General features: G+C 66.0%; 1 protein-coding gene across 1 annotated transcript in view; it reads left to right on the top strand.

The window, feature by feature from the left end:
• Positions 1-1,641: 1,641 nt before the first annotated feature.
• KLHL30 (kelch like family member 30) overlaps positions 1,642-9,706 on the top strand; it is an 8,484-nt gene continuing 419 nt past the window's right edge. The window contains exons 1-6 of the mRNA XM_040637052.1: positions 1,642-2,415; positions 3,633-3,777; positions 5,656-5,742; positions 6,276-6,431; positions 7,385-7,573; positions 8,273-8,418. Coding sequence (XP_040492986.1) covers positions 1,642-2,415; positions 3,633-3,777; positions 5,656-5,742; positions 6,276-6,431; positions 7,385-7,573; positions 8,273-8,418 — 1,497 coding nt within the window. The remainder of the gene's footprint in view (positions 2,416-3,632; positions 3,778-5,655; positions 5,743-6,275; positions 6,432-7,384; positions 7,574-8,272; positions 8,419-9,706) is intronic.

Raw genomic sequence — 9,706 nt, 5'->3', positions numbered from 1 at the left:
TTCAGGCCCTTTGTGTCCTGCCCGCTAAAGCCGTCCTCACTCCTGGCCTGGACAGGCACCAGGCTGAGGCTCTGAGACTCTCCAGAAGCCCCCACGCCATTCGTACTGGGCCCGCAGGGTGGCAGGTGTCAGCAGACGCAGCTGAGGCCCCACGAGAAGGTGGGTGGGCACTCCGCCCACTGGCCCCCGGGGCTGTAGCAGCTGGCCACAGGGAACACGGGAATGATGGGAATGTGAGGCCTGGGGCAGTGGCCGCGGGCTCCTGTCCTCACTCAGCCAGAGGGCCTCCCTGGGTGGGGGTCAGGCAGGAGGGATGCTGGCCAGGGCCCCTGACCTGTCCGGTCCTGGCTGGGCTCCCGGGATACTGCCCTGCTCTGCAGGGGCGCGACTGGGGAGGAAGGGCCTCAGCTCCCGCCACAGCCTCCAGCCCTCCCGGCCCCTGGCACCCACAGTTCGCGGTTCTCTTCACAGGGCTTTGTTAGTTTGATCACACTTATTTCACCAAGGGTTTGGTCCCTGTGGACCGCCGGCCCCTTCCCTTCCCGTTGACGGCTCTGGAGGACGCCCCCTAGTGGAAAGACCACATCCCAGCCGTGCAGCTTTTTTTGCAGTTGTTGGTAGCTCCGGGTGAAATTTCGGGCAGCTTTCCTGGGGTAAAGTGTCAGGAGCACATAAATGAATGTGCACATAGTTAAATAAGCCAGAAGCGGATTTGCTGAATGCGATGATATGGACACTGACCGAAGCTGCTGTCCAGAGAACTCCCCTTAGTCGAGTTTGTCTTTACCAACCTGCACCCAGGGGCCTGTAACCTGGGGGCTCGGCGTGTGGGCCCTGAGCCTGCCTCCCCCACTTGGACAGGTGATGTGAGCCTTTTGTGCTTGTGTTCCCCACCTTTACGGGGACCCTGACAGCACCCACCTCCCAGGGTTGTCGTGCAGGCCACGTGAGGAGGGCATGCCACCCTTGAGACGCGGCCTGGCCCATGGGGAGCACTGTGACCACAGAGTCCCTTTCCCTGCCAGCCTCTGGATCTGCAGTTGAGAAAACTGGGACCAAGGTCACCCAGCAAGGTCATGGCAGCCCAAGGCTCCATGTAACCATGGACAGTGAGGATCGGTGGGGCAGGAAGGCTTCCAATGGCCCTCCTCACGCTCCCCAGCAAGGTCAGATCTGGGAGCAGAGGAAGCCACCTTGGAGGTGGCGGGTCACAGGGGACCACAGTCCCCGGAGGGTCTGCTCTGTGTAGCCCAGAGTTGTGGAGGGGGCCGGGTGTGGTTTTCATGCTGGCTTTGCCCTGCCCTGACTACCTGGCCGGGGGTAGGTCTCTGGCCCTCTCTGAGCCTCAACCTTCTCACTGTAAAATGGGACGAACACGGAGCCCCTGAGCCCACCGCACAGGGCGACGGGGCTGGGCGAGGCACTTGGCACATCTGTGATGCTCGGCCAGTGTTGGTGCAGATGGAAAGGACTGACGGCCACACGGCCGGCCAGACGGACCGCCGGGCGACTCAGGCGGAGGAGCCGTGCCCCGCCCCGGGCTGACCCTGCCCTCTTCTGTCCCCAGGATCTCGGGCAGGGCCCGGCTCTTCTCTGCGGGGAGTGGGTGGGCTGCGGGGCCCCACGCCAGTGCCGGGGGCCATGGTGCAGAACGTGGACGACCTGGATTTCCACCTGCCCTCGCACGCCCAGGACATGCTGGACGGCCTGCGGCGGCTGCGCTCCCAGCCCAAGCTGGCCGATGTCACGCTCCTGGTGGGGGGCCGGGAGCTGCCGTGCCACCGCGGCCTCCTGGCGCTCAGCAGCCCCTACTTCCACGCCATGTTTGCGGGCGACTTTGCCGAGAGTTTCTCAGCGCGCGTGGAGCTGCGGGACGTGGAGCCCGCCGTGGTGGGGCAGCTGGTGGACTTCGTGTACACGGGCCGCCTGACCGTCACGCAGGGCAACGTGGAGGCGCTGACGCGCACGGCCGCCCGCCTGCACTTCCCCGCCGTGCAGAAGGTGTGCGGCCGCTACCTGCAGCAGCAGCTGGACGCCACCAACTGCTTGGGCATCTGTGAGTTCGGGGAGCAGCAGGGGCTGTGGGGCGTGGCTGCCAAGGCCTGGGCCTTCCTGCGCGAGAACTTTGAGGCGGTGGCCCAGGAGGACGAGTTCCTGCAGCTGCCCCAGGACCGGCTGGCCACCTGTCTGGCCAGTGAACTGCTCCAGGTGCAGCCGGAGCGAAGCCGGCTGGAGGCCCTGCTGCGCTGGGTGCGCCACGACCCGCAGGCCCGGGCCGTCCACCTCCCCGAGCTGCTCGGCCTGGTGCGCCTGGACGCCGTGCCCAGACCCTGTGTGCAGCAGCTGCTGGCCACCGAGCCGCTGATCCGGGAGTCAGAGGCGTGCCGGGTGGCCCTGTCCCAGGGCCATGATGAGGTGAGCAAGGGGCGGGAGGGGCGCCCCGGAGACCCCGACCTGCATGGGGATGGAGCGTGCAGAGTGCATACCCCCAGGGTGCCCCGAATCTGGCAGTTCTACCTTCCTTGGGCTGATTACCCATGAGGAGCATCCCTATTCATGCCCTGGGCCCCCGTGTGTCCCACACCCTGGATATGTGGGGGAGGGGAACCAGAAGTGACTGTCCGAACTGCAGTTAGAGCTCACAGCTTGGTGCAGACAAACCTGGAAACAGACCTAAAGCAGCACGAGAAAGGCTGAAGCTGGGCTGGGGGCATCCTGGGCAGGGTGGCCAGTCAGGGAGGGCTCTCTGGAGGAGGCAGCCTCTTAGCTGGGCCTTAGGGAAGGGCTAGGAGCTCTGCAGGAGGGAAAACAGTCCAGAAAGATGGCACAGCGTGTGCACAGGCCTAGGGGCCTGGATGGGCCTGGCAGCAGGCCACCTCCCGCCCTGTAGGAACCTGCTCCAGTGTTCACGGGGTGCGGTTTCCTATGTGTGCTGCGGTGAGCATGGCAGGCAGCACAGCTTGGGGCACAGTGACGGACGAAGAGCCGATGAATCCGTCTGTGGCTGCGTGGCCTGCTCAGGGCCCTGCTCTGGAGGAGCCCTCAAGAGCCAGGCCTGGGCCACAGCTGTTGCTCGGGCCAGGGTCGGGGTGTCGGGGGGCTGGAGGTGGGGGTGCAGGCCTCCTGCAGGAGAAGCCAGAGACACAGGGGAGCCCCGGGGGCTGGGAGCTCGGAGCACGGCCACTTACCCACCAGGGTGGAACCGGGCTGGCGCTTCCTGCCCAGCCAGGGTCATCCGAGTTCAGCACGCCGCATGCTGGCCCTGGGGAGGAACTGGGGACAGAGTTGGGGTTGCCTCCAAAGATGGGTGTGGGGACGCCTCTGGAAGGCATGTGGGGACTGCCGGGAGGGAACAGCGATCAGGTTTGGGCCACACATGCACCTGCTGCCCCATCGCTCCCAGTCCTGTTTGCCGCCCTGCCTGGCCCCATGCGACCACGGTGCGCGCGCACACACACACACACACACACACACACACACGTGCTCACACCACCCCACGCATGTGCACCCACATAGCTGCCCCACCAAAGCCCTGCCCCAGGAAATGCCACCGAGGCCTGAGAGCCCCTGGGGCCCCTTGCATAGGGAACGCAGCCGCCCGCTCCGCTCACCCAGCCTTCCTGGCCCCACAGGCACTGCTGGCCCTCCCGCAGAAGCTAGAGGAGGTGCTGGTGGTGGTGGGCGGGCGGGCCCTGGAGGAGGACGAGGAGGGCGCAGAGGAGGCGGCCCCTCACCCCAGGACCCCCAGGAACTTCGGCTTCTACAGCAGCAAGGCCCGTGAGTAGCCTTCACGCTGTCCCTGCCGCCTGCGAGCCCCTCGTGTCTGCCGTGCAGGCGGAGGGAGTGAGATGCTCACAGGGAGGGGGCACTGCAGGAGAGCCTAGCGGCCAGCTCAGCTAGGTGGCCCCTCACCCTCCAGTCACAGCCCCTAACTTTGGCCTTCTTGGGCCCTGGAGCCCAAGGTAAAGTGTTCTGCTGCCCAAAATGCCCTGGGTGGGAGGACGGCCGCTGGCCTGCATGCCTAGTGTGACCTTGGCCCCAAGGGGAGAATGGGGAGCTGGGGTGCAGGTGGCCTGGAGGGTAGGAGCGCAGGGACAAGGTCAGCTCTAACAGGGTTCTCATTCCAGCCTTCGAGCAGTTCACTTCTCCACCCTAAGCTTGCTCCTCCTCCGAGGAAGGGGCTCATCACATAGCTGGGATGCGGACCCGACGGGCACGGACTGGGCCTCTCCTGCCTGGGGCCCCATCACAGGGTGGCCGGGAAAGGGGGAGAGGTAGGAGGGCAGTAGGGTCTCTGGAGGGGCACATTGGCCCTGGGAAGCTCTTCTGAAAGCTCTGAGGAGCGCCGGCTGGTGTCCCGGGCCCACTGGGCCAGTCACCAGTCACCCGCGTGGCGTCAGCGGCTGGCAGGCTCCAGGAAGCGTGAGGCCGGCTGTCCCAGGTCAGGGGCTGACGAGGGGATTTGGGGGCTGACGTCAGGAAATGAGCTCTGCTGGCTTCACCCGAGAGCAGCTGTCCCTCCAACCCCAAGGGGAGGACGGCAGGGGGCACGCTGGCAGGCAAAGGCCTGGTGACCGCTGGGCCGTCCCCACCCTGGGGTGACACAGACATGAGTCAGGGGGACACGCAGTCCCTGCCCAGAGGGCAGGTGCCCAGCGAGGCCGGAGTTCTGCATGTCCTAAAGACGGGCATAAACAGTACACAGAATCTTCCCGGAGGACCTCCCCGAGGCGCGGGTCTTCCTCACCGCCTCCCGTGAGCGCCCAAAATGTGTCCGTTTGCTCGACATTCCCACAGAGACTCTCTCGTTTTTATTTTTTTCAAGCATTTTCTCATCTCTTGTCTCAGTTTACCCTCATGTAGCTCTTTGAAGGTGGGCCCAAGGTGGGTGCATGGCTCTGTCCCTTGCTGTCGTGACAATAATCCTCAGGCCCACTGATGGCGTAGCGGCTCTATGACAGACGCGGGTCGTCTATACTCGCGCCACCTCCCAGTGAGGTGGGAACTACCTGCCCCCAGGCCAAAGGATGAAACTGAGGCTATGGGTCCCCCGGGGCCATACAGTAGTACACGAGAGCAGGGGTCGGACTCACCCGGGTGCCGCAAGGCCCGTGTCACGCCCCGTGTGACCCCTGCACGCCTGTGGCTGCACACGGCACAGAGGGTGCTCGGGGCAAAGAAATGAATGATGGATGGGGAACGAGCAAATGAATGATGTTCCTGTTCTAACCCACTAGGGACCAGAGGTCAGGCCCTTTAACCCATTACCCCATCTGAGACGTGGGACCCAACCCAGGGGCCAAAAGATCCCTTTGGGGTCAGTGAGGTCACCTGCAGGGTCAGAGCCAGCCCCGGCCTCCGGAGCCCCACCTCCCTGCACACCCTGGGTGCAAGCCTGAGTCCGGTCTGCGTGCCGGGCTCTGGGGGGGCGGCGTGGGGAGGTGGGGACCCCTCGGGAGCTAGACCCAGCAGGGGCACGTGCAGCAGTCATGATGTCACCACCCCCCACTGCGGCCAGCTGAGTCCTGCCCCTTGCTTCTCCCCAGGTGAGGGAACAGCCCTGCACCCGCATGGGAAGAGGCGCTGAGGGGCAAGGGGAGGCCCCAGCAGCGAGCTCAGCCACCCTGACCCTCTGCCTGTCTCTCTTCTGGCCAGAGAGGTGGATGGCACTCCCGGACTTCCCCGACTACCACAAGTGGGGCTTCTCTCTGGCCACACTGAACAACACCGTCTACGTCACAGGTGGGTTCCCGGCAGCGCCACCCGGAGAGCTGCTCGCCGTGCTGCCACCAAGACTCAGCTGCCCCCTCCGGCTCAGGCAGGGCTCTTCCAGACATTTCCATGATGTGAAAACAAGGACATTGGAAATCCACGGGTCCACGTGTGGGCGCCCCCATTCCGTGTTCTGCCTGACACGGGAGCCGGGGTGGACTCGCTAGGCTCCACAGTCAGGGCCTCCCCCGAAGGAACCACGTGATAGGCAGGTGGGGTCACCCTGCCCGTATATGTCTGAGAACTTGGGGGCCCATATACAGTTTGGCTGGGGAAACACGGATCTGAAACCACGGAACTTGTCCTCCTTGTTTATGGGGCAGGGAGGGACCTGTCCAAGTCAGACAGCTAGACTGTGCCACCTACGGTCCCCCCCCAACCCCACAGCCCAGGGTCTGGCACCATGGGGACCCCTGGCGTGCGGAGAAGGAGGCAGGACCCTCAGTACCCAGCCCCCACGAGCCTGGAGACTGCAGGCTGAGGGGACAGGACCTCTCCTACAGGTGGTTCCCGGGGCACCAAGACAGACACCTGGTCAACCACCCAGGCCTGGTGCTTCCCTCTGAAGGAGGCCACCTGGAAGCCCGTGGCCCCCATGCTGAAGGCCCGCACCAACCACGCCAGCGCCGCGCTCAACGGGGAGATCTATGCCATTGGAGGTAAGGCCTCCCTCCCCGCCTGCCCCGGGCACCTCCTCCTCGTTGCAGCCCCCGCGCACCTCTCGGCAGCCTGGGAGCGCCCAGAGCCCCCCCCCCCCCGCTGCCCCGGCCTCAGGCCCACAGAGGCATGCTCCCCTGTTCCTGCCCTCTGGAGCTCACCGTCTGGAGTAACCAAGCCCCCACCAGGTGCCACCGGCCACCTGGATGTCTCGGGGTGAGGCTCAGCCATGAGCTTCCCTAGCCGCTCCAGCAGGGACTCGGGCAACAGAACGATGAGGGGTGTGCTGGAGCCCTGGGCTGCCGGCAGAGACGCACACTCCCAGAACCGCGCACAGCCCTCCGCTCAGGGTCACTCCCTCTGCGGCGTCCTCGGGGTGAGGAGACCCACAATGGTCCCCCCTTTGCCGTCACCTTTGCTCTCACCGGTCGCCAGCCTGAGCGCTTAGCCCTTTACACCCCAGAGCTGTGGCAAGGAGTCACCCCGGGACCCTTACGGTCAGATAAGTGTGGGAAACAATGACTGTGGCTGAGCGCGAGGTTCCCAGGGCCTCTGCGGGTGACAGACTGGCCTTGAGGCCACTGCGAGTGTCCCAGCTGTCCTGGCCAGCCCCTTTCCTCCCAATGGCTGCCGAGCCCGAGCCGCGGGCAGAGGGCACACACAAGGTCCCGGGCCCAAGGCAGGTGCGGGCAACTAGCTGTGGCCTTGGGGCCCCCGTCATGCGGTCTGGACTCGAGTGTTCCTGGGTCCAGGTGCCCACACCCACGCCACTTGACGGTGTGGCCTCGGGCCTTGCCTGTGGAAGGGGTGAGTCACGTGGCTCGCAAGGCCGAGCGCTCCTTCACCCACCCTTCCCCTCCCCTCCTAGGATGCAAAACCCCCAGTCCTGCACTTCCAGGGCCCTTCCCTTGCCCCCGGCCCGGCAGCCCTGACGCCCACCCCCACCTCCCAACAGGCACCACTCTGGATGTGGTGGAGGTGGAGAGCTACGACCCCTACACGGACGCCTGGACTCCGGTCAGCCCCGCCCTCAAGTACGTCAGCAACTTCTCGGCGGCCAGCTGCGGGGGCAGGCTGTACCTGGTGGGGTCCAGCGCCTGCAAGTACAACGCGCTGGCCCTGCAGTGCTACAGCCCCGTCACAGGTGGGCGGCACCGACGCCGGGCGGGCAGGCCGCCAACCCCTCCGACGTGGCTTGGGGTTGAGCGGCGGGGGACACGGGCAGGTGGCCCCTCCCCCCGCAGGCCACAATCCCATCTCATTGAGCCGGAGGGTGGGGGTCCTGGCGATGGGGGCCCGGGGGGCAGGGAGCAGGCAGCCACAGGCCTCTTAGAAACGGCCACAGCCCCATCAGAGACGGATCAGACAGCGGAGGAGGGCGGGGGCCCAGGGGGCAGGGAACCGGGGGTTGCGGGGGCGGGGGCCTGGGGGCTGGGGAGCCGAGTGCCCAGGGCAGGTGATGGGCAGCCCAACTCCAGGTCCCGAAGCTGCCTGGCTGCGGGGTCTGCCTGGTACCGGCCCCACGGGCCAGGAGCAGGGGCCCGGACCTGCAAGTCTTTGTGGGCGCCAGCTTGGGCCCCGGACTCTGTGCCAGGGTTGGGGCTCCAGCGGGGCTCTCCAGGGCTTGGGGGCCTTCCTGGCCCTGTGTCTCCCCCTTTCCCTCCCCATCCTCTGGATGGTGGCGATGATCACAGAACCCATTTTGCAGGGTGGGTGTGAGGGTCCCATGGGAGACTGACAGGGGCCAGGGTCAGGTGGGGCCCCTAGTCTCCCAACGGAGCCGACGGGCAGGAAAGAGGCAGAGGCCCCTGGCGAAGGCGGGCCCGGTGCGTTGTCCCCACAGACGCGTGGAGCGTGATCACCTCGCCCTTCCTCCCCAAGTACCTGTCCTCGCCACGCTGTGCCGCGCTGCAAGGAGCCCTCTACCTGGTCGGTGACAACACCAAGAAGGTCTACGTGTACGACCCCGGGGCCAACCTGTGGCAGAAGGTGGGCCTCAGCCTCGCCTCCCAGGGTGACACCTCCACCCAGAACCCCTGACACCGAAGGGCTTGATGAGGCCCAGAGCCCAGCGGAGCCCCCAAGAGGACGGGGGAGCCAAGGGCCGGGGGCTCCTGGTCACCATGGTGCTCTGCCCCAGCACGGGGTGGTCTGTTCTCGGGAGCAAAACCGGGCTCAGCCCAGGGTGTTTCAGGGACAGCCTGGTGTTGCCCAGGCCCGGGAGGGAGGGCATCTCCTACTCGTGGGGGTGGCGGAGCAGGGAAGGGGATCCCTTGGCTGCGGGGGGGGGGAGTGGCCAGCTCCTTGGTGCCCCATTTCCCTCCTTGCGACCCCCTCCTCTCCTGGCACTGAGAGGGCAGGCGCTGGGCATCTCAAGCCCGAGCCTTTCTCTGTGTTTCTCCTGGAGAAAGAGGAGGGATGGTGCCCAGTGCCCGGGGCAGTGGCCTCCTCACTAGCCCAAGGCCCCGGGCTCGCCCCACCTGCCCTAGAGTCTCCATTCCTGGAGGCCGAGGAGGAGGCCTGCTCCCTGCACTTGCCCAGGCCCTGGCCGGCTGGCCCAGAGCGGAGCCTCTGCCATCCGGCCGCCTGCAGCTGTCCCCTGGCGTCAGCACCCAGCTCACTGGAGGCCCCCGTTACCACGCAGGACAGGTGCAGGGTGGGCCCTGCCAGGCCGGCACTCTCTTTCTAGGCCTTCCCAGCTGGGCCACAGCCAGGCCTCTGCAGGGCCCATGCCATTGATCCAGGGGGCATTCTGGCCACGAAGGGCTCCACTTTGCCCTCTCCAGGCCCGGGGGGGCTGGCTGCCCGTGACCGTCCTCATGTGCAGGCCGCAGACGGGCCTCTTCTTCCCACGCATGCTGGGTTCTCTCAGATGGTCCACATCTCCCTCTGGGCTCTGGCTCCCACCTCACAGCCCCAGCCCAGAGCACTTCTGAGGCCACGGGCCGAGGCAGGAGGTACGGGGGTAAAGTGAGTCTCCCCAAGGCACAAGTGGCCCCTCGCGTGTGTATGTCTGTCAGAGAGGAGGCCACATCTGTCCCCTCCAAGAGAGCAACCGTAAGTCAGAGGCCCGGCCCAGAACTTGCCCCAGGAGGCAGCTCCAGGCTTGGGCTTCCATGCCGCCCCTCCCATCTGACACCCTGACTTCACATATGACCGAATTGGGGCCTAGGAGAGCAAGGGGCCTGGAAACATCGTCCTGAGAGATGTGGGCTGGAGAGGAGAGCGCTGGGGTTTCCCCACTAAAGGACAGTCTGAAGGTTCCGGGGGGGGGGGG

Source organism: Ursus maritimus, unplaced genomic scaffold (assembly GCF_017311325.1).
Source record: "Ursus maritimus isolate PB19 unplaced genomic scaffold, ASM1731132v1 scaffold_1, whole genome shotgun sequence".
NCBI classification, from domain to species: domain Eukaryota; kingdom Metazoa; phylum Chordata; class Mammalia; order Carnivora; family Ursidae; genus Ursus; species Ursus maritimus.
Note: the sequence above shows the minus strand (reverse complement) of the source record. Positions and strands in the feature narration are given on the sequence as shown.